At 53.7% G+C, this 22350-nt stretch overlaps 1 protein-coding gene and 1 pseudogene across 5 annotated transcripts in view; one reads left to right on the forward strand and one right to left on the reverse strand.

Moving 5' to 3' along the window:
* Positions 1-22350, forward strand: part of NRG2 (neuregulin 2) — a 178886-nt gene that overhangs the window by 133695 nt on the left and 22841 nt on the right. For 4 of the 5 annotated variants that reach the window (XM_032627217.1, XM_032627216.1, XM_032627218.1 and 1 more), the window contains exons 2-4: positions 8160-8331; positions 15222-15340; positions 21346-21466. In XM_032627217.1, the coding sequence (XP_032483108.1) occupies positions 8160-8331; positions 15222-15340; positions 21346-21466 (412 nt within the window). The remainder of the gene's footprint in view (positions 1-8159; positions 8332-15221; positions 15341-21345; positions 21467-22350) is intronic. The other variant, XM_032627220.1, reaches the window with a different exon arrangement.
* LOC116750516 lies at positions 10382-13856 on the reverse strand (annotated as a pseudogene).

The following is a 22350-nucleotide window of genomic DNA, read 5'->3' on the forward strand; positions in this document are numbered from 1 at the left end:
TGTCTCGGGAGGGTCCCGAGGCGGCAGTGTTTCTGTCAGGCCGTCGGGCTCCTGGCAGAGGGGGCTGGGGGAAGGGAGGGGCATAGTGTTGGCCCTGGTGGTCAAGACAGGCCTGTTCTTGCCCTGCCCTCGCACTGTAGGGTTGGGTGTCGGTGGATGGGTGCTTCTGGATGGGCAGGCGAGGCTTTAAGGCAGGAACCATCTCAGTTGTTCTTGGAGCTGCCAAGCTTTGTGTCCTCCTCCTTCCTCCCTTCCCCTCTCTTCACCCACGCCCCTGGACCAGCGTCTGCTCTCTCTAGCTCCCATCCCCAGCCAGCCCTGGCCCCTCTTCTCTACCTTGTAGCTGAGGTGTCAGGCACCTGGCCTGTTGAGCTAAGAGCCCATTAGGTCTGGGCTGGCTTTCACTCCACTCCCAGCCTCAGTGGAGCCCATGGCAGTGGCCACGTTGTCTTGCTTATTAGCACCATATCCCTGATGGCTGGTAGGTGGCTGGCACATCATAGGGACTGAGGTGGGTATTTGTTGGATGGTGTGAGAAGCAGGCAAGGCAAGCCCAGGCACCAGGCTGGGCCTGGTTGGCTGAGGAAAGGTGGCTCAGGGAAAGCCAAGAGGCCCAGCAGGGACACACTCCCTTTGGGAGGCCTGGCCTGTGGGTATCAAATGGCTTTTCTGCAGGCTCCTGGGAGGATACCTGAGGGCGGGTTTCAGAGTAGGCCCTCTGTGCTCACTTAAGCCAGCTGTGTTTTTAGTTGTTGTTGTTTCTTCTTTCTTTCTCATTTGAACTTGGAGTCTGTAATTAACCTCCCAGAGGTCGCGGTCACTTCTGGGTGGGGGAGGGGTGGGGAGGGGGCTGGCCCACAGCCCATCAGCAGCAGGACAGTGGGAGACTTTGATGCCAGGCAGGCTGGCCGCATTGTCTCCAGGTATTGCCCTGCAAAGGGGACTGCTCAGCCTTAGTCATGAGGTGGGGACCATTAACCCTTTTAGGAGTCCGCTGCCCCTGCGCCCTGGTTGTCGGGAGGGAGGCTGGGCCTGGTCCGCCTGGCTGGGCTGCCTGGCCCTGTCCCAGGCGTCCGTCTTGCTCTCAGATCTCTGCAGGCTCCGCACCCACCGCCCACTGCCGAGAGGAATGAGGTCAAGTTGCTGGCAGCAGCGGTACTGCCTGGCCTCGGGGCTGGGATGTGGGAAAGGAGCAGCCCTGGTTGTTCTTACTGTTGTTGTTCTCTTCAGTGAGGTGCTTTCTGGGGATTCCCTGCCACACAGATGCGGGCCAGGTGCCCCGGCTTGGCATCGGGTGATGAGAAGGCAGAAGCCACCAGATCAACCATGGCCCGACTCGTGGCAACTGAGATGTGTCTTAAGGTTTTACGGGATCCCTTATCAAGGGAGATCTTTTTGTGGAGACCTGGGTCATCCCTGAGAGACTTTCCTCTTGTTGTTAGAAAGCTGCCAAAAGAGCTGTGCCCACACGCCCACACCCCTACCCCAGAGAGCTTAGGTGGGCCCTAAGCAGCAGGACTGGGATGGGAACGGGACGAAGTGACCTCTCAAGGAGGATGGGAGCTCAGTAGACAGGGCTTGGTCTGAGGAGACACTAGAGGTGGTGAAGGGTGGGCTGAACAACACCCTAGGGCCACCTAGGCCATCAACTTGCTGTCTGCCCCAGCACCCGGGGTGGGGGGGGGGAAGCAGCAGCCCCGGGGAAGCAGGGAATTGGGAATCTCCACCCCCTTCTTTTGAACACAGATCTTCCTCTTGCTTCTACCTGATGCCTCTCGTCTGTCCGCTGTCCTGTGTGCTGGGCCTTTAGGGTGCCCTCTCTGTGTGGGGAAATAAGCACAGACCTTCAGGACTGTGAGCCCTCCCTTTGGCTGCAAAGCTGAATTTATAGAGAAGTTTATGGCCATATTGTTAACATTAGCAGAACGTTGGAGACAACTGAACAAGTTCCTCTGAACAACAGAATATTATGCAGCCTTTAAAATGATTTAGACCTGTATTTCTAGATTTGGGGAAATGTCTTCATAATATGTTAACCAAGAAAAGTAGGCTATGAAACGTTTTCAAGAGAAGAGTCTTGCAGGAAGTATTTGAAAATGTTGACAGTGGTTTTCTCTCTGGTGGTAATTGAATGGATTTAAATGTGCTTTTCTTTTTCCTTACTTGCACTGTGCATTTTTTTTTTAAATAAAGTTATTTATTTATTTATTTTATCTTTGGCTGAGTTGGGTCTTCGTTGCTGCGCGCAGGCTTTCTCTAGTTGTGGCAAGCGGGGGCTACTCTTCGTTGCGGTGCGCAGGCTTCTCACTGCGGTGGCTTCTCTTGTTGCTGAGCACGTGCTCTAGACGCACGGGCTTCAGTAGTTGTGGCACGTGGCCTCAGTAGTTGTGGCTCACGGGCTCTAGGGTGCAGGCTCAGTAGTTGTGGCGCACGGGCTTAGTTGCTCCACGGTTTGTGGGATATTCCCAGACCAGGGCTCGAAGCCATGTCCCCTGCATTGGCAGGTGGATTCTTAACCACTGTGCCGCCAGGGAAGCCCACACTGTGCAATTTTTCTACATCAAGAATGTATTTCTTATGTAACAAAACAATAACAGAGAGGAACAAGCTAAGCTCCTTGGTGGGTAGGAGTGGTTGCTCCATACAGGGCTAGATCATTTCTGTCTGGGACAGCACGGGACATGGCACATAGTAGCACTTAGTAAACACAGGTTTGACTGACTAGGGGCTGAGAGCCTACCCACTGGGTTACTTCAGCTCTTGTGCTGACAGACCCCATCTACCCCAGGAAGACTGTGTCTCTGCTTGGTTCAGCTCTGACCCCAAGACACTCTAGGGACACGGTACAGTGGTCTCCATACCTCACACTAGCATTGCATTCTGGGCCCTGGGCTATAAAAATGACCCAGACAATACTGGACCTGGCTCAGAGATGGTGCCCAGGCTGGGGCTAGAGCTGGCCCACTCATGTCTGAGGCCTGGTAAGCTCTATCTTCAGCTCCTCAAAGTCTGCTGTGTCAGCAGCCTCTTAGCCTTGTCCCAGGTGTTCCCAGGGTCTGGTACTGAATCCAATGGGATGCAGTGGGAGAAGCAATGGTGGCTCAGGATAAGAACGAGCTTAAAATGCAGAAAGTAAAGTAAGATCAAGTCATTCCCCGACTTATAAGCCTCTGATACCTCCCATCACATCTACAAAACTCCAGGGCCATCTTGCGCAGGTTGTCCACACTCCTCACTGCAGAAAGCCTGACAGGGCTCCAGGCCCAGGAGTGAGGGTACAGAGGTCCTCTGGGCAGTGTTCCCAGTGCCACCTGTGGGATGTTCTTCCTGGGCTGCCGCTCCTCTCTCCAAGGGACTTGCTTGAAGTAAAAAATGCAGCCTGTTCGCGGGGTCCCATTCCTTTTCAAAACACACATCCTTGGCTTTCAAAGAGCCGTGAACCAAGGTATCTGTGAACAGGGACCAGGACTGGATGCTGCTAGAGCAGGAGACATAGGCTTTCAGTATCTCAGATGATGCTCGTGAGGAACTGTTAAGAGACAGAAAAGAAGACTCTTCGTAAAGAACACAGCATGATTGAAATGTATGGTGGTTTTTATTGCCATCCTTTAGCCCAGTGCTGTCTAACAGGAATATAATGCGATCCACATATGTAATTTAAAGTTTTCTAGTAAGCACATAAAAAGTGGCGGGGGGAGGCAAAACAAACCCAGACTTTTCGTCCTAGCTCACACAGCCTCATGTCAGTCACCTGGGCCTACTTCTCCAGGCTCCCCTGCCTTCCAGAATCTTCTAGCCACCTGGGCCTCTTTTATCCCTTGAACTCACCAAGCTCATTCACCCCTCAAGGCCTTTATCCAGGAGCTTATTACTGCCTCAAATTTCCTGAGATTGTTTGCTATTATCTACTCTCCTCACTCTAATGCAGGCTCCCAAGAGCAGGAAGTCTATCTGCCTTGTTCACCACTGTACATGCAGGGCCCGGAACAGTGCCTGGTATATAGTAGGGTGAATGAATGGGGGAAAAGTGAACTGGATGGGGTTGTTCTGAAGTGAGTGGACTGTCACTCGGGTCAGGTCACACAAGGTTCTCACTAGATGGGGTGGCTCCTTGTCATCTGAAATGCTGTCCTGGGTTTCCCATTGGTGGCAGGGAACGACCTTGAAGCCCCCAGTTCCTCGGGCCTTCTGAACTGGGGTCATGTCTGCTGTTTCTGGGTCAGTCTCTGTGTAACCATTACCACCACCATTAAGCAGTGGCCTCGGGCTCAGGGCACAGGGCGCCAGGACTTGTCAGGAAGCACCACCTCCTCCCACCAGGTATTCCACCACCCCCACCCTGGCTCATTGGGAGGAAGGGAGCCTGGGTTGGGGAGGGTGGGGTCAGGGGTCTCCCTAACCTCAGAACTTCAGGGAAGGTCAACACTCTCCAAGCAGGGGAAGGAGGCACCTTAGGACTTGAGAAGAGCTCTCTGTGTCCCCAGTTCACGAGGAGGGGGAGGAGCCTAGTTGCAGGTCACCAGGTGACCAAGAGGTTAGATCACTGGGTGTCAACCCAACATTGGAGCAAAGCCGCCTGTGAAGGTGTGTTCAGCTTGCAGCCAGCTGTCAAGCTCTACACTTACAATATGTGCTCTTGTCTAGAGTATGTTACATATTTATTATATATTTTTAAAACCCACATACCTGGACCCATCCTCACAGGTCCTGCTTCAGAATGTCCAGAACAATGTCCCTGGCACTGACACACTTTTTAAAGCTTCCCATATGGTTCTCATTAGCATCTAGGGTTGATAACTATTGATAAGGAGTGACGGGCCCCGAGAGCAAGCAGACGGAGGACAGTGGGGTGTAGGTAAGGGAGAAGGATGCTGAGGCAGAGCTTCAATCACACTAGAATAATTAAGTTCCAGAAAGTCCCACAGATTGATAGGTTGATACACATAAAACCTCCGAGTGTCAAAAAAAAAAAAAAAAAAAAACCCAAAACAATAAACCAGCATTTAAAAATGTAAGAAGCAGGTAATTGGGGAAAAACATTGTAGCAAAAGGTGAATAGCCTTACTATTTATAAAGAACTCTTACAGATCAGTAAGAAGATGAGCACCCAGTAGAAAAACAAGAGTACAGACAAGAACAGGCAATTCAAAAAGAAGAAATACAATGAGCCAATACACTTATGAAAAGCGGTCAGCCTCACCAGGTATCAAATAAGTGCAAATGAAAACAACAAAGAGGCATTACCTTTTGCCTAGCTAATTGGCAGAGATTAAATACATGATAATACCTCATGTTGGTGAGGGTGTGGAAAAAACAGGCACCATCGTTCACTGGTGGGAGTGCAAATTGGTGCAACCTTTCCAGAACGCAGTTTGGCAACGTGTAAAGCTGAGGAAAATTGCACACCTTTCTGGTGCAGCAATTCCACTTTTAGGAAGATTGCCTTAGGAAATAATCGTGGATAATAATAACAGTAATAGCTAACCTTTATTAAATGCTCTGTGCGTGCCAGAGCTCTACATCCCTTATCTCATATAATCCTCAGTCATCATCCCATGAGGTAGGAGCTGTTTTTATCACCTGTGTTTTACAGATGAGGAAGCTGAGGCACAGAAGGATTAAGGCAATAGCCTGAGGACATAGAACTAACAAATAGCAAAGCCTGGGTTTGAATACAGGCAGTCTGAGTCAGGAGCCTCACTGCCCTTACAGCAGTATACACTGGATATGTGCAAAGGTTGATGTGCACTGGATATATACACTGGATGAAGCTGCAAGGGTGTTCCTCTGGGCTTGTCTGTGATGGGGTGTGGTGAGGCAGGGGAGAATGTATGCTGAATGCTCCACAGTAGGAATTGGTTACATAAGTTCTGATTCACCCATTCAGGAATATTATGCAACCCTAAAAATGGTGCTATAGGGAAAAAATGTGTGTGTAAATACTAGGGGTTTTTGTTTATGCTTAAAAGGTCTCTGAAAGGATATAAAAGGAACTGATAAAATTGATTGCCTTCTAGAAAGGCAACTGTGTGGCCTTGGTCAGAAGTTAGAGGGAGATCTGTTTTTTAAGCCAATATACCCCTTTTCACTTCTTGAATTTTGAATCATGTGAATATATTCTCTATTAAAATATTTATATATCTATAAATATATACACACATAAGTTGTTATGTTATAGAACTTATTCCAGATAATAGCATTTCAAGGAAATAAAGTCAAGGGTTTCCCAACAAAGCTCCAAGACCCTTACTTGGGGAATCATACTGAAGTCAATGAAGACACTTCTTTAATGTTTACCCACATGTTTCCCAAACTGATTTGCTCGTGGAACCGTTTTCTTAAGTAGTATCTATTATCCTCTTTCTGGATATGCCTGTCTTATAGAAGTCACTTTGCAAAATGTTATTAATAGTTAATGCCAAGGTGAAAGGCTTACAGTGTTTCATTACATGAAAGAAACATGTTACTGGCACGGATCCCACTTTGTTTAAAAATAGATGTGTAGGTGCATATGTGTGTGTGTGTGTGTGTGTGTGTGTGTGTGTGTGTGTGTGTGTGTTTTAAATACTGGTAAGTACTAGGATAATGGATGATTTTATTTTCTTTTATCCATTTGTATTTTCGAATTTTCTAAAATGAACAAAATCATTTCACAAGCACCATTTTTTTGAATCTGTATACTATATTTTTTAAGGCTTTGGGAGCACTTTCTCTCCATGCTCCCTCTACCCCTGTACCCCACGCTCATCTACTCCCTACTAAAAGCAGCATCCCAGGGTTAGGTTCAGTGAGGGGCCCCTGTAGCCAGGCCCTCTCACCTGTCTTTATCCAGAGCCAGCTTGAGCTGTGACTCTGAACTGGTGGGAGAAGGACCAATGGCCTAGACAGGGTCAGTCAGTCCCCAGACAACTCTCTGGCCCCAGCAGACCCTCCCTTCAACCAGTTTCTCTGTTCCTCAAAGAGAGCCATTGAGGCTGCAAAAGCAGACACCGGCCTGCTACAAGCCTGACACACTGCAAATCCAGATACCTGGGCTCTGTGGCTGCCTGGCTGGGTGACCTTGGCCAAGTTTCTTAACCTGAGTCTCATCTTCACCCTTTATGTTAGCATGACACTTGCCTTACAGAGCTCGGTGACCAAAGGAGAGCACACACAAAGGCACCGAGTATCCTTTACAGGGCTGTCCCAGTGGAAATTATCACACACCCCAGCAGGGAGCAGGGACTTGCCATCACTGTCCTAAGAACAGAGTACTTTTTCCTTTTCTTTTTTTAGGTTGTTAGAGGGAGGGGGGCAAGGAGATGAAACATGGGAGACCAGGGCAGGTGGAAATAGAATGGTGTTCAAGAAAAATGGGAGAAACCTCTTAGCTTGGCATTTGCAGCCCTGCAGCCCTGTGCCCACCAGTGTAGCCCCAGGCCCCATCCCCCACACAGCCACACCACTTCACCCGTTCAGGGCAGCTCACCTTGCTGACCACGTGCGATTCTGATAAACCACAGCCTGGGCCACCTCCCTCCCTTCTAGCTCCCCCATCCTTTAGCGCTCAGCTGAGTTAGCTCCTCCCCCAGTCTAGGTTGGGGACACGCCTCTGGGCTTCAGCACCCCCAGGCCTCCATAAACCACGCTGTGATGTCAATGCCAGCTTCCAGCTCCTCTGCAAGACTGAACTTCCTGAGGGCAGGAGCTGTGTCTGTCATTTTGGTCCACTTGTGTCCTCTGGGCTCAGCATAGGCCTGGGGGTCTGGGACAGGAATTAGATCATGAGCACTGAAGTCAAGGAGACCTGGGTTTGAATTCCAGTTCGAGCCCCTTGGGGAGGTGACTTCACCACTCTGAGCCTCAGTTTTCCCCATCTGTAAATGGGTTTAATCATTGCAATGAACTCACAGGGTGATTTTCATCAGCTAATGTGTATCAAGCTCTGAGTACCATTCCAGGCATGAAGGAAAACTCTCCATAGGCGGTACCCACACTGACATCAACGCAGACCCTCTGTGAAGGCTTGTTGATTTGAACTAGGAAATGACACCAGGAGGGGTGGCTCCCCAGGCTCACCCTCTTCCCCACCCCCCAAGGACAGTGGCCCTTCCTCTGCTGCGCATGCTTGGCGCTGCCCCACCACCAACACGCTCACCTCCTGCCTTGTATCCCCACAGCCACCCGGCCCAAGCTGAAGAAGATGAAGAGCCAGACGGGACAGGTGGGTGAGAAGCAATCACTGAAGTGTGAGGCAGCAGCTGGTAACCCCCAGCCCTCCTACCGCTGGTTCAAGGACGGCAAGGAGCTCAACCGCAGCCGCGACATTCGCATCAAGTACGGCAATGGCAGGTGAGCGACATCCCTCCCTCCATCCACCCAGCCACCCCCCCCATCCTTCCTCAGAAGGAGGGGCCTGAGCCGGGAAGAGCCCAGGGTTGTTCCCCCAGATCCACCTGTGGAACCAGTTCCAGTCCCCCCTCTTTTGTGGCGCCCAGTTTCTCCTTGCAGCTCCAGCCCCTCTGGTGATGCTGCCCCAGCGTCTTGCAGACGACGGTACCTGCTTAATTAATGTCCCTGGATGGTTGAAGGCAATTTGATTGTCCAAATCAGCTTTAACTGTGGAGTCCCATCTTGGGCATAAAACTTCTCAAAGGACCTGCCACAGGGTCGGAAAGCCCACTATTGGGCAGTTTTTGGTGAAGGACCCTGACTCTGGATTGTGTCTGGGAGGGCACGTGCGATGATGGGCTGGTTCCTCAGCTCAGCAAGCTGGCACTGGGCAGACAGCCAGGTGAGGGAAAGGCACATGGCTTTGACTGGTGTCGAAGGAGTCTGTATCTCAGACAGTTCCCCTGTGACATGGAAATTGACTTTAGTCTTTGAGTCAGTGCTCCAGGGAAGAGAATCTGAAGCTCTAGAGTCTCTGGGCTGTGGAAGGTGGCCTCTCTTCCATCTTGGATTGGCCAGACAGGGGGCTCCAGGCACCAGAGAAGCCAGACGTCCAAGGGCAGCCCCTCACCTCTCTCCTGAGGGGCTGTGAGAAGGCAGGACAAGCCTGACGTCTGTTCTGCGGGCCCTGAGGGCCCTGTGGACTTCCCTCTCTGGCTGAGGCACGCCCCCGCCTTTCCTGCCCCTCCAGAGGAGCTATCATTTCCTCCTCACCCCTGCAAAATGCAAATGAAGATGACGTTAGAGGACCCTCCAACCTGTCCGACAACAGAAAGTGATGGAAAAAGGGTCTGGGCTCAGGCTGATCCTGGTTTGTCAGGTGACCCCGGATGTACACATCCTACCCTCAGGCCTTAGTCTCCGAAACCTGTGGAAGAGGAAGTGGGGGTCAGGGGTCTGGGCAGGGCTTCCAGTTTTCTGACTCTCTCTCTGTGAACAGGGAGCAAAGACAGGACTGGTCACCCTGGAAAGTGGTCCAGGCAGAAAACAGAAAGTAATTTAAGAGGATTTGGTGCAGATCAAAGGTTTATGGCTGAAAGAACACTGCTTCCTCAGGGAACTTGGGAGGGGGGTCTGGGGTGTCACCAGTCTACAGGGCGCCCATCAAGCTCACCTTCTGAGGCCACCTCACCCCTTCCCCGCCAAGCCTGGCTCTGAGCTGGAGAGAGGAGTGGACAGGCTTCTACAGTTGTGGGGGGCCCCGTCTCCCCTTCCCCCTACTTCACTGAGACAGCAGAAGTCAGGAGACGGGGTGTTCCTTGCCGACCGCATTACTCTCAAACAGTCCACAACGTGGCCCATCCTCATCCCCGTTCCTGATCCGCACGTGGCCCTCACACTCACCCACATCCTCCTGCACACACACAGCCCTTGTGCCACCAACAAACTCCTTTCTTTGGTGACTTCAGCCTCTCTCTCTCTCTCCCCCCCAACAAACCACTAACATTGCCTCTCTTCTAAAAGCTTTCCCTCCACGTTGCCGCCTCCCGTTCCTCCTCCGGCTGTTGCCCCGTCTTGCTCCTTCCCTCGATCACCACGTGGAGGGAGTTTCACACCCACTGACTCTACACAGATCATCCTCCACTCCTCTTTGCTCTGCAGAAATCTGCCCTGTAAATACAGCCCCAGTTCTCTGCAGCTGTGGCTCTTGACCGACCCTGTGACCTCAGAGTTTCCCGGCCGCCAGGCCTCTCAGCAGCCTTTGGCATGGGTGCCACCTGCTTCCTTGCCCCTGTGGTCCTCCTGCTGGTCCTCTTGTGCCTCTGAGCACCCTGCCCTCTCCACCGGTAGGTGATTTCACCCTCTTATATTTGATGACCCCCAAGCCTCCATCTCTAGTTTGATGGCCTTTCTTTTTCCAGACCCATGCTGCCAAGTAAACACTTAGTTACCACCCCGGAGATACCCCACAGATCTCTTTTTTTTGTTTGTTTTGTTTTTTTTGCGGCATTTATTCCCAGGCCGTAAGTTTTTGCTTCTTCAGTTTCTTCTGGATATCCTTTTCTTCTGTGCAACCTCCTCTTCCGGTTTAGGAACAATCTGTTCTTTTTCAGTAAGAATCATCTCAATGTGGCAGGGAGAGCTCATGTATGGGTTGATCCGACCATGAGTTCTGTAAGTCCTGCGCCGCATCTTGGGGACTTTGTTCACCTGGATGTGCTCAATGACCAGAGAATCTACATCTAAGCCCTTACGTTCAGCATTACTCTCTGCATTTTTGAGCAGGTGCAGTAAAAATTCAGCACTCTTTTTGGGCCACCGACCCTGCTTCCAGCCCCCCTGTTTGGCCTGGGCACACCTACCAGCTCCACCATTGTAATGATGGAATGGTACAGGTTATTTCTGTAAAGTGACATCCTTCAGATGCTTGGTGGCTTTTCGGATATGCATACCCTTAATGGGCTGGGCATTTTCACGAGTGTTCTTAAAGTGAACACGAAGACTTGAACCTCTATGATTGGCACGATTTTTATGGGGTTTTCTGGGTCAGTAGTGAATTTTTAGAAGTCACCTCAGGCTGCTTACCGGAAAAGCTCCACAGACATCTCTAACCCAGAATGGCCCAGTCTAGCCTCTCCGCCTTGCCCCTTGTGCTCTCCTCTCAGCTGTGGCAGAACCAGACTGCCCGCTGGCCGGCACCTACCCCCGTGCCGTCCCCTCCAGGTGGATACCCCGCCTCTGGAAGGAGGCACCCTTCTCCCTGCTCACTTCTGCTCTCCCTGACTTTAGCCTCTTTTCCTCCACGGTCTCACTCTTGACCACACTCCACCTTTTCTGGGGCCACAGGCCCCTTTGTGAATTCATTTCTGTATCTCACATACATGTGCTGAGCAACAGTTGTGTGCCAGGCACTCTATCAGAGGCTGGAGATGCACCAAGGATCGGAGCAGACATGGTCCCCACCTTCACGGAGTTTCTAGTCTAGCTTCTAGTGGGGAATCTGGTAAAGACCTTGACCCTTGCTTCAGAAAACATGCTCTTTATACACCTGGTTTTGCTTGCAATTCGAGGGGTCCACAGAGTCACTGACCCGTGTGACTCTGACAGGGGATGATCTTTCTAACAGGGCACATATCTGATCATTCATTCATTTGCTTGACAGATCTCGAGAGCCTGCAGTATGCCAGGACAGCCTAGGTCTTGGGGCCCTTCTGACGCTCCCCTTCCTGGCCTGTAACTCACTGCCTCGCTGTTCCCCTACACCTCGGTGCTCCTGACCCCTGGCCTTGGGCCCAGACTGTTCTCTGTGCTGGCAGTGCCCGCCCCCCTCCTCTCACCTTGTCCTCTGCAAAATTCTCCAAGGCCCGGCTTAAATGTCACATCCTCTGGGTCACCCTCCTGAGCCCTCCAGCAAGCTCTCACCGTCTCCTCCCACAGTGCCTTAGACACGGCTTCATGGCATGGTTGGGGGGCTGTCTCTCCCAGCATGAGAGCCTCCAAGACCACCGCCCAGACACACCCTCTCTCCTGTGTGGCCTGGCAGAGGAGGTCTACTTCCGGTGTGAATTGATGAGGCTCTTGCAGGACTAGCTCTCCTCTCCTGGGTGCAGGGTGCCCCTAGGACTGGGCAGGACACCCTCTGGGTTGGCCTTTGAACAAGTTGCTGTCCTGGTCAAGCCTCAGTGTCATCAGACAAATGGGTCACCCAGTCCGGAAACGGCCTGGTCGTATCATCTGGGTCTCCTCCTGGGTACTAAGGACCCCTGAGAGCCTGAAGTGTGCCTCTGCCCCCTTCCTGTCAGGACCTTGTCCCATCTGCTGCATTTCTGAAACTGCCTTGCTCCACCCGTCATGCCCCTGGGCTCCCTGCAGTGAGGCGATGGGTTAGAGGAGGGGCCATGATGGAGAACTTCTGATTCCCGTGTTGTGACTCAGAGAGCTGCCGCCTCTAGACACGTACTTCACCTGGCATGGGGGCTAGGGGTTAGGGGCGGGAGTCTCCTTTCTGGCAAAATCTTCTCTTTCCTTCTGCCCACACTGCAGCTTGCACTCTGGCCCTCCCAGCACTCCATTCTGCCCAGGCCACACTCTGTCTTGACATCACTCTTGGTCTACGGAGGCCCATTCCCGGTGGGTGCCGCCTGTCTCTGGGACTGCCCCGCTGAGGTGTCTCACCCAAGGCTTCCTGTGCCAGGAGAAAACCGTCCCCCTCCCCAGCCCTGGGCATGGAGCCCACCCGTGCAGAACCGAGTGTTCCCTTATTTATGAGGGGCAGGCTGGAACTGGCCCCTCAGGCAGGCAGCAGGAGATAGGCACTGAGGAAAACATGCGGACGGGTGGAGGAAGCAGCCACCCAGATCCCTAGTCCCTGCCAGCAGAAAACTGGCTGAGGAAGGAGGGGAGGGGTGTCCATCACAGGGGCAGACCTGGGTCAGCCTAGCAAGCGGGCACTAGGCCTGCCGGAAGGTGGGAGGGAGTCCTGAGTCCTTGGGGCTTCAGACTGGAGCTAGGAGTGAGGAGAGGAGAAACGTAGTTGCCCGCACTCTTTAGGGGCCTGAGAGCCCCACAGAGCCCTACCCTTCAGCCCTGACCCCAGAGCCTCTTGTGCAAGGCTGGGGCCACCTTCCTGGAACTGAGGAGGTCATCACACACCTGGTAACCCAAGATGTCTGCAGCCAGCAAACCTAGGCGTCATTGTTTATGTCCCCTTGCCTCTTTCTGGCACCTCAAAGGGGAGGGGCTCTCCCTGCACCCCCACCTTTCCACACATCTCACACCCCTTCTTGCGGGAAGCCCTTCCTTCTGGTTTTAGCTTTCATTCCTCCAGATAACTGTGAGCCTAGCCCCACCTTGTCCTGCTGCATGTCATGTCGTGTAAGGGAAGCTCCTTGGAACTCAGCTGTGGGTGGGTGACAAGGAGGTTCTGAGTCTGTGTCCCCTATACCTTCTTGACCCCGAGACCCTCAGGTGATCCCCTACTCTGCTCATCTAATGTCAGGGAAGAGCTGGTGGTCAGGAAGCAGAAGCCTGGTTCGGGACAGCTGAGATCTGTGGCATCTAATTAGGCTGGAGCCAGGAAGGAAATGCTGTCTTAGCCAGAGGGGCCTCCAGGGCTCTGTTTAATGAAGAGAACAAACTTGAATTGACAGAAGAGGGTTGTAGGCAGACACCAGGCCAAGGAGACAGAGAACGGCATGAGCCGGGAGGGGTGGAACGGAGTCAGGCAGCTGTCACTGTAACGTGGGCAAGGACATCACCACGGCAACAGGGCCTTTTTGACAAGACAAGCTCGTGGAGGCTGGTTTGGGGGATCTTGGAATGAGGAGGTCTGGGAAGAGCCCAGCATCAGAGGCTGAGGTGGAGCTCAGGAGACAGGTAGGTCCCCAAAGCACAGCCCGGGGAGGGATGTGGGTCATTTTGCCATCTCCTCCATCCCTGGTGCAGCCTCTCTTCTCACCATCCACACCTTCCCCCATCAGCTTCATGGATCTGTCTTTCCATCCCTGGCCCCAGGGCAGGACAGCTCAGCTACCCTACCTCCCATGCCACCACTCCTCCAACCCACTGCCCATATTCTGGGAATCTGAGTTTTTAACTCGGGACTAAAAGAGGAGGAGGTTACATCATGTTAAGAAATTTTCATGCTACTTTTTGTTTCCCCCGGGGACCAGGCTGGGGTCCCAGGGTTTAATCTGGAGCTCAGACTGGCCCTAAAGAGCACTGGGGCAGGGGGAAGGATGGGAGGTGTGAACAGAGCCTACGGAACCCAGGCACCGCGGGCAAGTGCAGGGAAGCCCACGGAAGGAGAGGTTTGGCAGCATCTTCAGAAAGAAGAGGGGAAGCAGGGCCAGGTGCCCTGGAGTCACCCACAGCACTGAAGTCTCTGCCCAGGCCTCGCCCCACAACTCGTGGCATGCAGGGCTGGGTGCAAAGCCCTCCACAGAGGGGTCAGCCTCAGCATCAGGCTCCAGGAGACAGCCCACGAGCTGCTTGGGGCCCAAGTCCTCACCAACTCCAGCTCCTTATCCACCTCTGCCTTTGCCTTGCCGGGTACCCTTGGACAAGTCCAGAAGCCCCTCTGGGACTCACTTTTCCCATCTGTCCTGTCCTGTCCTCTTCCAGATTAGCCACAAGGGTCAAGTCAGGCCTTGAGGATAGGATCTTTTTGTTCCCTGTGGTATCCAAGCTCCCAGCACGCAGAAGGCACTCGGTGAACATTTGTTGAATGAATGAAGCGAAACCCCTTGAGGAGGCCACAGAGTGCCCCTTAGTGACAGGGCCGACACAAAGGCAGGAGAGAGCTACAGGTTTGGACTGGGAGGCTGGGCACAGTTGCCATGGGAACCTGTTAGATTGGTGGCCCTGCCGGGTATCTGGAAATAGGCCTGGCTTATCTAGAGTGACGGGCTACCGCTTCTAAGGGAAGGCTGAGGTAGCTGTGAGCCAGCAGCTGCTCTACTGGAAGGTGGTGGGGGGAGACACAGCGGGCCTGAGAGAAGGGCACTAAAGGAAAAGGAGGGAGGTGGCCATGCGACTTCCTAAGGACTCCACTTTCCTCCCCTAGAAAAATGGTTACAGAGAAGGCCCAGCCCTGGAAAAGTGAATGTGAGGATTCATGGACTTAGAATCCCAATGTTGTCCTGGGTGCCCAGGTCTCCCTCCAGCCCTGGGGACTCTGCACTCCACCTGGACCCCAGCAATGGCTGGTCGGAGGGAATCTACTTCCCGTCCACGCTGCGTAGACGCTGTGGCTGTGCAGGGAGAGGTGACCTCTGGGTGACTGCTGGGGAGCCACGGCCAACCTAAGCCCTGGCTCACGCCTCTTCGCCTCTTATCCCCTCCCTAACCAGAAAGAACTCACGACTACAGTTCAACAAGGTGAAGGTGGAGGACGCTGGGGAGTACGTCTGCGAGGCTGAGAACATCCTGGGGAAGGACACCGTCAGGGGCCGGCTCTTCGTCAACAGCGGTAGGTGGTCCCCCAACGAAGGGAGGGGTCCTAGAGGGGTTCTGTGGGGGTGGGCCAGTTGCCCCCCAGCCCTAGGGAGGACCGCACATGATCCATCTTGCACTTGACTCCTCTCCCTCCTGCCACTGCCGTATCAAGCCCCAAGATCTGAGCCGATTCAGAGAAATGCAGTCGAAGCATAAATGTTTAGCTTTGTTATCTGGACCTGGAAGAGCCGCCAGCTCTCGTTTTAAATACCCTGAAAACTAAATATTTTGAAATCAAGAGGTGGGGGTGGGGGGAAGGATATTTTTAGAAGGCAATTATGGGAGGCTGGGCTGCCTGAAGCAGGGCTCCGGGGAGAGGCAGACCCCGGGTGCGCGCAAGCTGCCTGCCCGCTGCTTTGCTGGGCGCCCGAGTGCAGGCAGCCTGCTCCACGGGGCCACGGGTGGGAGGCTTGGGTGCCCCGGGCCCCTGGGGGCAGCCTCAGTTCAGGGATGGCAGGACCCTCTCCCACAGGTCATCCCCTCCCTGGGAAACGTGCAAGGTCAGGAGCCCACGGCACCCTTCGCTTCCCCCCTCCGCAGAGGCAGCTCTGGCTTCGGCATGGAGGCGGCCTCCCTGCTGGGCTGTCCTCTGGTTATTGCCCTTGACTGGAAAGTCACCAAGGCTGCCTGTCCTCAGGTCGCGCCCCCTCCACTCTAGCCTGAGTCCTCAGAACCCCACAGCTCTCGTTCCTCTTCCTGACACCCAGCCTCCACGTACCACTTGGCTACCTGGTTGTTGGGTTCACTCCCAGTCCTGCATCTCCCTTCATTCCCTGTGTTTCCACCAGACAGCCCTCCAGTAACCCCCTACACCCAGCGCAGTCTAACAAGAACCCTGCCCTGTGACCCTCAGAGGAGAGCCTGGCTCAGACCCGGTCTGCTGTGTTGTAAGGGACCTCCCTTGTCCTCCCAGCCTCTCAGCTCCTCGATCTCCCTTACCACTGGATCTACCAGGTCTGAGTCTGAGAGTCCTGGTCCATCTTCTTTCTGGATCTTTCACTCACGTCTGTCCTTTTCATTCCAGCCCCACCTTAGGGGCAATCCTGGCCCAGGTTTCATCCCTGCTGAACCTGGACCAGAGCAGCAGCCTCAAGATGCTTTCGCCCTGTCACTCCCCGACCCATGGAGCCAAAGAACAAGGACTCGGTCCCACAGCCCAGCTCTCACAAATCCGACCCAAATGACCTTTCCGACCCTAACTGTAGTCGGCCTCTCCTTCCCATTTTTATTCTTCCTCCTGCGCCATCTCTCCCAGGCAGCTATCCTCCTGACCAGTCCAGCCCACCGCAGCGGCACGCCCAGTGCAGGCCCCACTCCTGGGCCACTCCTCGGCCCTCTGTGGTCTTGTGTATCTCTCTCCAGTTCTATCAGATCATTCTTCAGCTCTCATCCTGTTGCTGAACTTTCTTTGCGGGTGTGGCCTTCTGGGTGGACTGTCCCGGGGTGGCTGTACCAAGTCCTGGGATATCGGGCGGGGCCTGGCTTTGCCCCAGAGGGCAGGCAGGTATGACCTGGGGTGTCACAGGATCGTGGAAGCCCTGGAGAGGCTTCTGGGTCTGCCCCTTACCTGGGGGCTTAGAAAGGCTAGCTGTTTAATCACAGGTGCACCCATGTGTACTGTCAACTCAAGCCTTCAGCGAGGCCTAACTCAGCAAGACGCTGTTCTGAGCGCTGAGGGGTCACGGTCTTGGCTCCCGAAGTCCCCTCCAATGGCAGGAAGCTAAAACCTGAACTCAAAGCGTCTGCCTGTTTTAACACACTGAAGAGGAAAGACAGGCAACTTAACAACGGGAGAGGGGGCATCCCAGGCAGGCGGGAGGGGAGCCTTACAGGGTGAAGAGATACTCGATCTGGGCCTTGAAAGATGAGCAGAGGTTTTCTCCAAGAGCAAGGGAGAAAAGCAGTTGCAGTAGCTGGCAGCAGGCAGAACATCTCTGCAGCATCAGCTCCTTCCTGGCCCATTTTCTCTTCAGAGATCCAATAAACTCACTCCCACCAAGACACTAATGGCTGATAGAGGCTGCCTGGGTTTATCCTTCCCAGGTGTTTTCTTTAAATCCCCCCAGCCCTTGGCAACCAGAATCTCCTTTCTGCCGCTATGGATTTACCTATCCTGGACATTTCATATAAATAGAACCACAGAATATGTGGCCTTTCAAGACTGGTTTCTTCAACGTAAAATAATGTTTTCAAGGTTCCTCCATGTTGTAGTAGGGTCAGTACTTCTTTCCTTTTAGTGACTGAATAATAATTCCATTGCCTGGGTCTACCACATTGTTTATATATTCATCAACTGTGGTTGTTGCATCATTCTAGTTGTTTCCACATTTGGACTATTATGAAAATGCTGCTGTAACATTTGTGTCCAAGTTTTTGTGTGGACATATGTTTTCAGTTCTCTTGGGTATACACCTAGGAGTTGAATTGCCGGGTCATGTAGTAACTGTTTAATTTTTTGAAGAATGACCAGCTGTGTTTCAAAATGGCTGCACCATTTTACATTCTCACCAGCAAAGTATGGGGGGTTCCCATTTCTCCACATCTTCACCACCCCTTGTTATTATCCATCTTTTTTTTTTTTTGAAATACAGCCACCTGAGGGCGTGTGAAGTGCTATCTCACGGTGGTTTTGATTTTCATTTCCCTAATGACCTTCCAGGAGTATTTGCATTTAGTAAGAGACAATGCTTTAACCTACAGAAAAGATATCATCATCGGCCAAGGAGACCAGACTAGACCCTGGGATGGTAGAAGAAGGTACCTTTCTCTCAAGAATCAGATGTCCATTTGCTCATTAGAAATCTTTGTAAATATTCGTTAAGCACCTATTACATGTCAAGCGCTGTGCTCGACATTGGGGTTCGTTCACCAGTGAAGCAGACAGACGTGGCCCCTGCCCAAATGGAGCTCACATTCTAGTGGAGGAGCTAAGCTTTGGACAACTAGTAATTGCATAACTAGTCCTTTAATTGTTAGAATAAGCACTACGAGGAGAAGTTACAAAGCTGAGGGAAGGAATGAAGGAGGAGCCTGAGCAGCCTCTCTGAGACACTGATATTTTGAAAGTCCTGGATAAGAAGGCTCGTGGCCTCTTAGAGGAGCTGGACTAAGCCAGTGGAGTCTGAATATGCTGTAAGACAGGGACAGGACATGAAGTGGGAGAGGTGGTTAGGCCCAGATTAGACTTGGGGAGGGGGAGGGGGACTTCATTATGAGCATGAATGGAAGCCATTGGAGGGTTTTGATAATGGAAGCGATCGATCAATTTACATATTTTAAAGACCACTTTGGTGGCAGCTGCAAAGCGAAAAGGTTAGAGATGAAGGCAAGAGTGAGGGCAGAAAGACCAGTGAGGAGGCGACTGTGGCCATCCAGGAAAGAGACCACGGAGGCGGTACTGAGACATGGACAGAGCCTCAGGAGGAGGTAGGAAGGCAGCCCTCGGTGATGGACGGCTAGGGGGACAGAGAAGGACCAGAAATCAAAGATGCCCTCTAGGCCTTTGGTTTGTGCTGTCCAGTCATTGAGATGAGCAAGGCTAGAGGAGCAAGTGGCTGGGGCAGATGAGCGGGAGCTGAGTTTGGGGTGGATCGGCGCCATCCCCACGGTGGTATCCAGGGAGCGGCCAGATTCTCCCACTTGGAGGTCATTTGTCATCTTCACATCCCCAAACACGGGAGAGCACAGTGAAGAAATACGAATAGGCTGACGAGGCAGCGTGACGCATTGCCTTAGGGGCCCATGTGTGCTGGAATAGCCTGAATGCACCTCTTCGGTGTGGAAAGCTTCTGGCGTGAGCCTTCACCACCAGCAGAGTTGGCTGCCGTGAGCTGGGAGGGCCCTGCCGTCACAGGGGTGGCCTCAAGGTACTTCTTTCTGAGGTGGAAAGGCCTATGGCCACTTCCCTCCACACCTTCTACAACCGGCTCCCCCATTGCCCTCCCTTTTTACCTTTCTGGGGCCCCAGCCTAGTCCCCGTGATGACATGGTTCTGGCAGCCCTAGGCCACGGATCCCAAGATGGGGACCTGTCTTCCCTCAGGAGTCGTCCTCTGCCTCCCAAGGCCTCAGTGAGCACAGACGTGCGTGTAGACAGGCCCAAGCACGCAGCTGTGGTCCTGCCACCATCCTCGCTCCTGCCCGCTGCTCATGCAGCCCATCGTTGGGCAGGTTCCTCCACCCCTGGTTGCAGAGGGCATCAGGCTGCCCTGAGATTTCTCTGGCTTGGCCAAGGCCCACGAGAGGACTTGGGCCCCTGGTCCACATCGTGTTGCATCTTCCCGTCAAGCCTTGGTGCTGACGTGTTCTTCTACGAGGGACCAGGTGCCTGGTGAGAATGCTCAGCCAGATGTTAGGAGCCCTGAGGCCTTGTTACAACACACACTGGACTCTGGAAGGCCCTTCCCTGCTCTCTTTCCTCACTCCTCCTTGGCAGTGTAACTGAAGGGCAGGACAACCTCTAGGATCCTCCCGGCAATGAGATTTTATAACTCACAGGCGTGGTCACCTCAGCTGTTTGTCTTCTCTGTCCCTTTCTTAGTTCCCTGGGTCTCACTGACCCAGAAGCATGTGGGTCCCAGCCTTGTGTGGGGTTGAGCAGAGGTGGGAGACGTCAGCAGGGGTGGGGCTCGAGGATGCCAGACCAGCAGCAGGCATGATGTGGAGGGAAGGTGGGAGCTGGCCCTACCCGCTGGGTTTTATCAGCGAGCTCCTCAGACATATACAGAGGCAGAGCTGTGTATACACTCCCAGTCCCGTGCTTCATCCGTCTCCCCACACGTCTAAACACTCAGGGCGCCAAGTGCTGGCCCTCCTCCTCCTCCTCTCATCCCCCCACTTACTTCGGGGGATGGTGGAGACTCAGTACCCCTGAGTAGACAGGACCGGCCAAGGTAGGATGGGCCACCTCAGTCAGGAGGCCACGGCTGGGTGGGGATGAGAGGCCCTCAGAGCCACAGAAGCTGAGGGGGGAGCAGGAGCCGGTTTCTAGCTGCCCAATGTGGATACACAGCCTAAGAGGTTAGCTAGTAGATAAAGACTGAAATTTGGGGCAAGAATTTTCACTTGAAGCCAGGCTCCTGGATGCCATCCCTTTGGGGAGCAGTGCTTTTGTGACTTTCACTTATCAAATGAATCTGATCCATCAGGTGTGCAGTCTGGGTTAGCAGCCTTGAAGCCCAGTCTTACTGTCACCTAGTTTCCACATCCCAGCTGTCCCCCAGCCCTCTCCCCAGCAACGTGAAGCCCCGGATTTACGGCCTGGGCTGTCCAAGGCCTGGAGGCTCCCTCCAGAGGCAACAGCTGACCGGGTGGGGGAGGTGGAGGCTGCCTGGTGAGGGAGGACATGAAGGCGGCCTGGGATGCTTATGGAGACGCGCATAGTGGCCTTTGTAGCATTTCCGGGCACCTTGGCCCAACTCTGGGACAAAGAGGGGAGAGACGGAAGCTAGGGCTCTCGCCGCAAGTCCCTAGATCGCAGAAAATTACAGTGCCCAAAAAGGTGCCATTCCCCTCAAAGCCCAGCTCCCTGTAATCACGCCCTGGTCCATGAGAGCCCCAGCAGTGCAGACAGATATAAATGTCTCCTCCCTGAACCCCTGTGACTTGCCCCCCACATAAGACGTGGAGCCTCATCCACCTGCAGCGGAGCCCCCGGAAAGGCAGGCAGGCAGGCAGCAGAGGTGGGCCCTTGTGCCAGAAGACGGAGCAGTTTCTGCTAGCCTCTCATCCCCTCCAAAAAAAAATCTTCCCAGCCTTTAAAGGTTTGCCTGGAGCGAGGGTGCAAGGTGGTGCTGGGCAGATGGTCCAAGCTCACGGTGGCCTCCCCTTGGCCTTGTTGGTGACCTGGGAGGGACCACCAGACCTTCCCCCCACCCCAGCCATTCCTACAGTCTCTGATCGATGGGCCATGAAGGAGGTGATTCCTGGGGCCCAGAGGTGGTCTCGGTGGGTCACCGGCACGTGTCTCTCGTACCTCCAGTGAGCACTACCCTATCATCCTGGTCGGGGCACGCCCGCAAGTGCAACGAGACAGCCAAGTCCTATTGTGTCAACGGAGGCGTCTGCTACTACATCGAGGGCATCAACCAGCTCTCCTGCAAGTAAGTCACCAGTGGGGGCAGGCATGGGGGCAGGAGCAGGGGGAGAGAGGCTGGGGCAGAAGTGGAGGGCTCTAGGAAAAGTGAGCTTCAAGATACTAATAAGGGGTCTCCAAGGGGTGTAGACAGGGAGGTTTGCCCCACTTCCTAGCCCTTTCCTGGAATACAGGGAGATGTAAGCTCTAAAGGGCTCAGGGCTTCTGCAGTCCCAGTTTCCCAGGCCCCTACCCACCCCATCTTCCAATGTCCACCCTTCCACCAACACCTTCTAGGGAGATGGCGAGACCAGTCTATGCCCGGGGCACTGGATTCTCTCTCTCTCTCTTCCCCTCCCTATCTCTCAGCAACTTTCAAAACTTTGTTCTGATGAACATTGCCCAGGGTGCATCTTCCCCAGCAGTGAGGAGCCTGGCAGGGTCAGGTAGGGCACACGTCCCAGAGCCCTTGCTAGCTGAGCTCTGCTCTTATAGCCTTGAGGGAAGAAGAGGGCTCTGCCCCCAGTGCTCCCCTCAGGACCTGGCTCTTCTCCCTGCCCAGCAGGACCCCAGTGCCCAGATATGCTCCGGCTGCTGCCTGTGCCACTTCAGTCCCTAGCCCCTCTCTGGGGAGTGAAGGGCCACCAGCAAGGACATCACTCTGGGTGTGGCTGAGTGGGGGAGGTCAGGGTTGAGGAAAAGCTCATGTTGGGACTCTGCCTCCCCCCAAGAGCTGCCCCGAAGGAACTCCCAGGAGCTGAGGACCCCCTGCTCCCCACCCTTAGCAAACAGGGTAGGTGGGAGCACAGTGATCAGGGAGGGCTTGCTCAGGCCCAGCCACATCTTCTGGGAGCCGGGCCCCCACTGCCCCCTTGACAGATTCTCTGGTAGGTGAGCAAGGAACAGGTAGGG

Source organism: Phocoena sinus, chromosome 3, assembly GCF_008692025.1.
Source record: "Phocoena sinus isolate mPhoSin1 chromosome 3, mPhoSin1.pri, whole genome shotgun sequence".
Taxonomy (NCBI): domain Eukaryota; kingdom Metazoa; phylum Chordata; class Mammalia; order Artiodactyla; family Phocoenidae; genus Phocoena; species Phocoena sinus.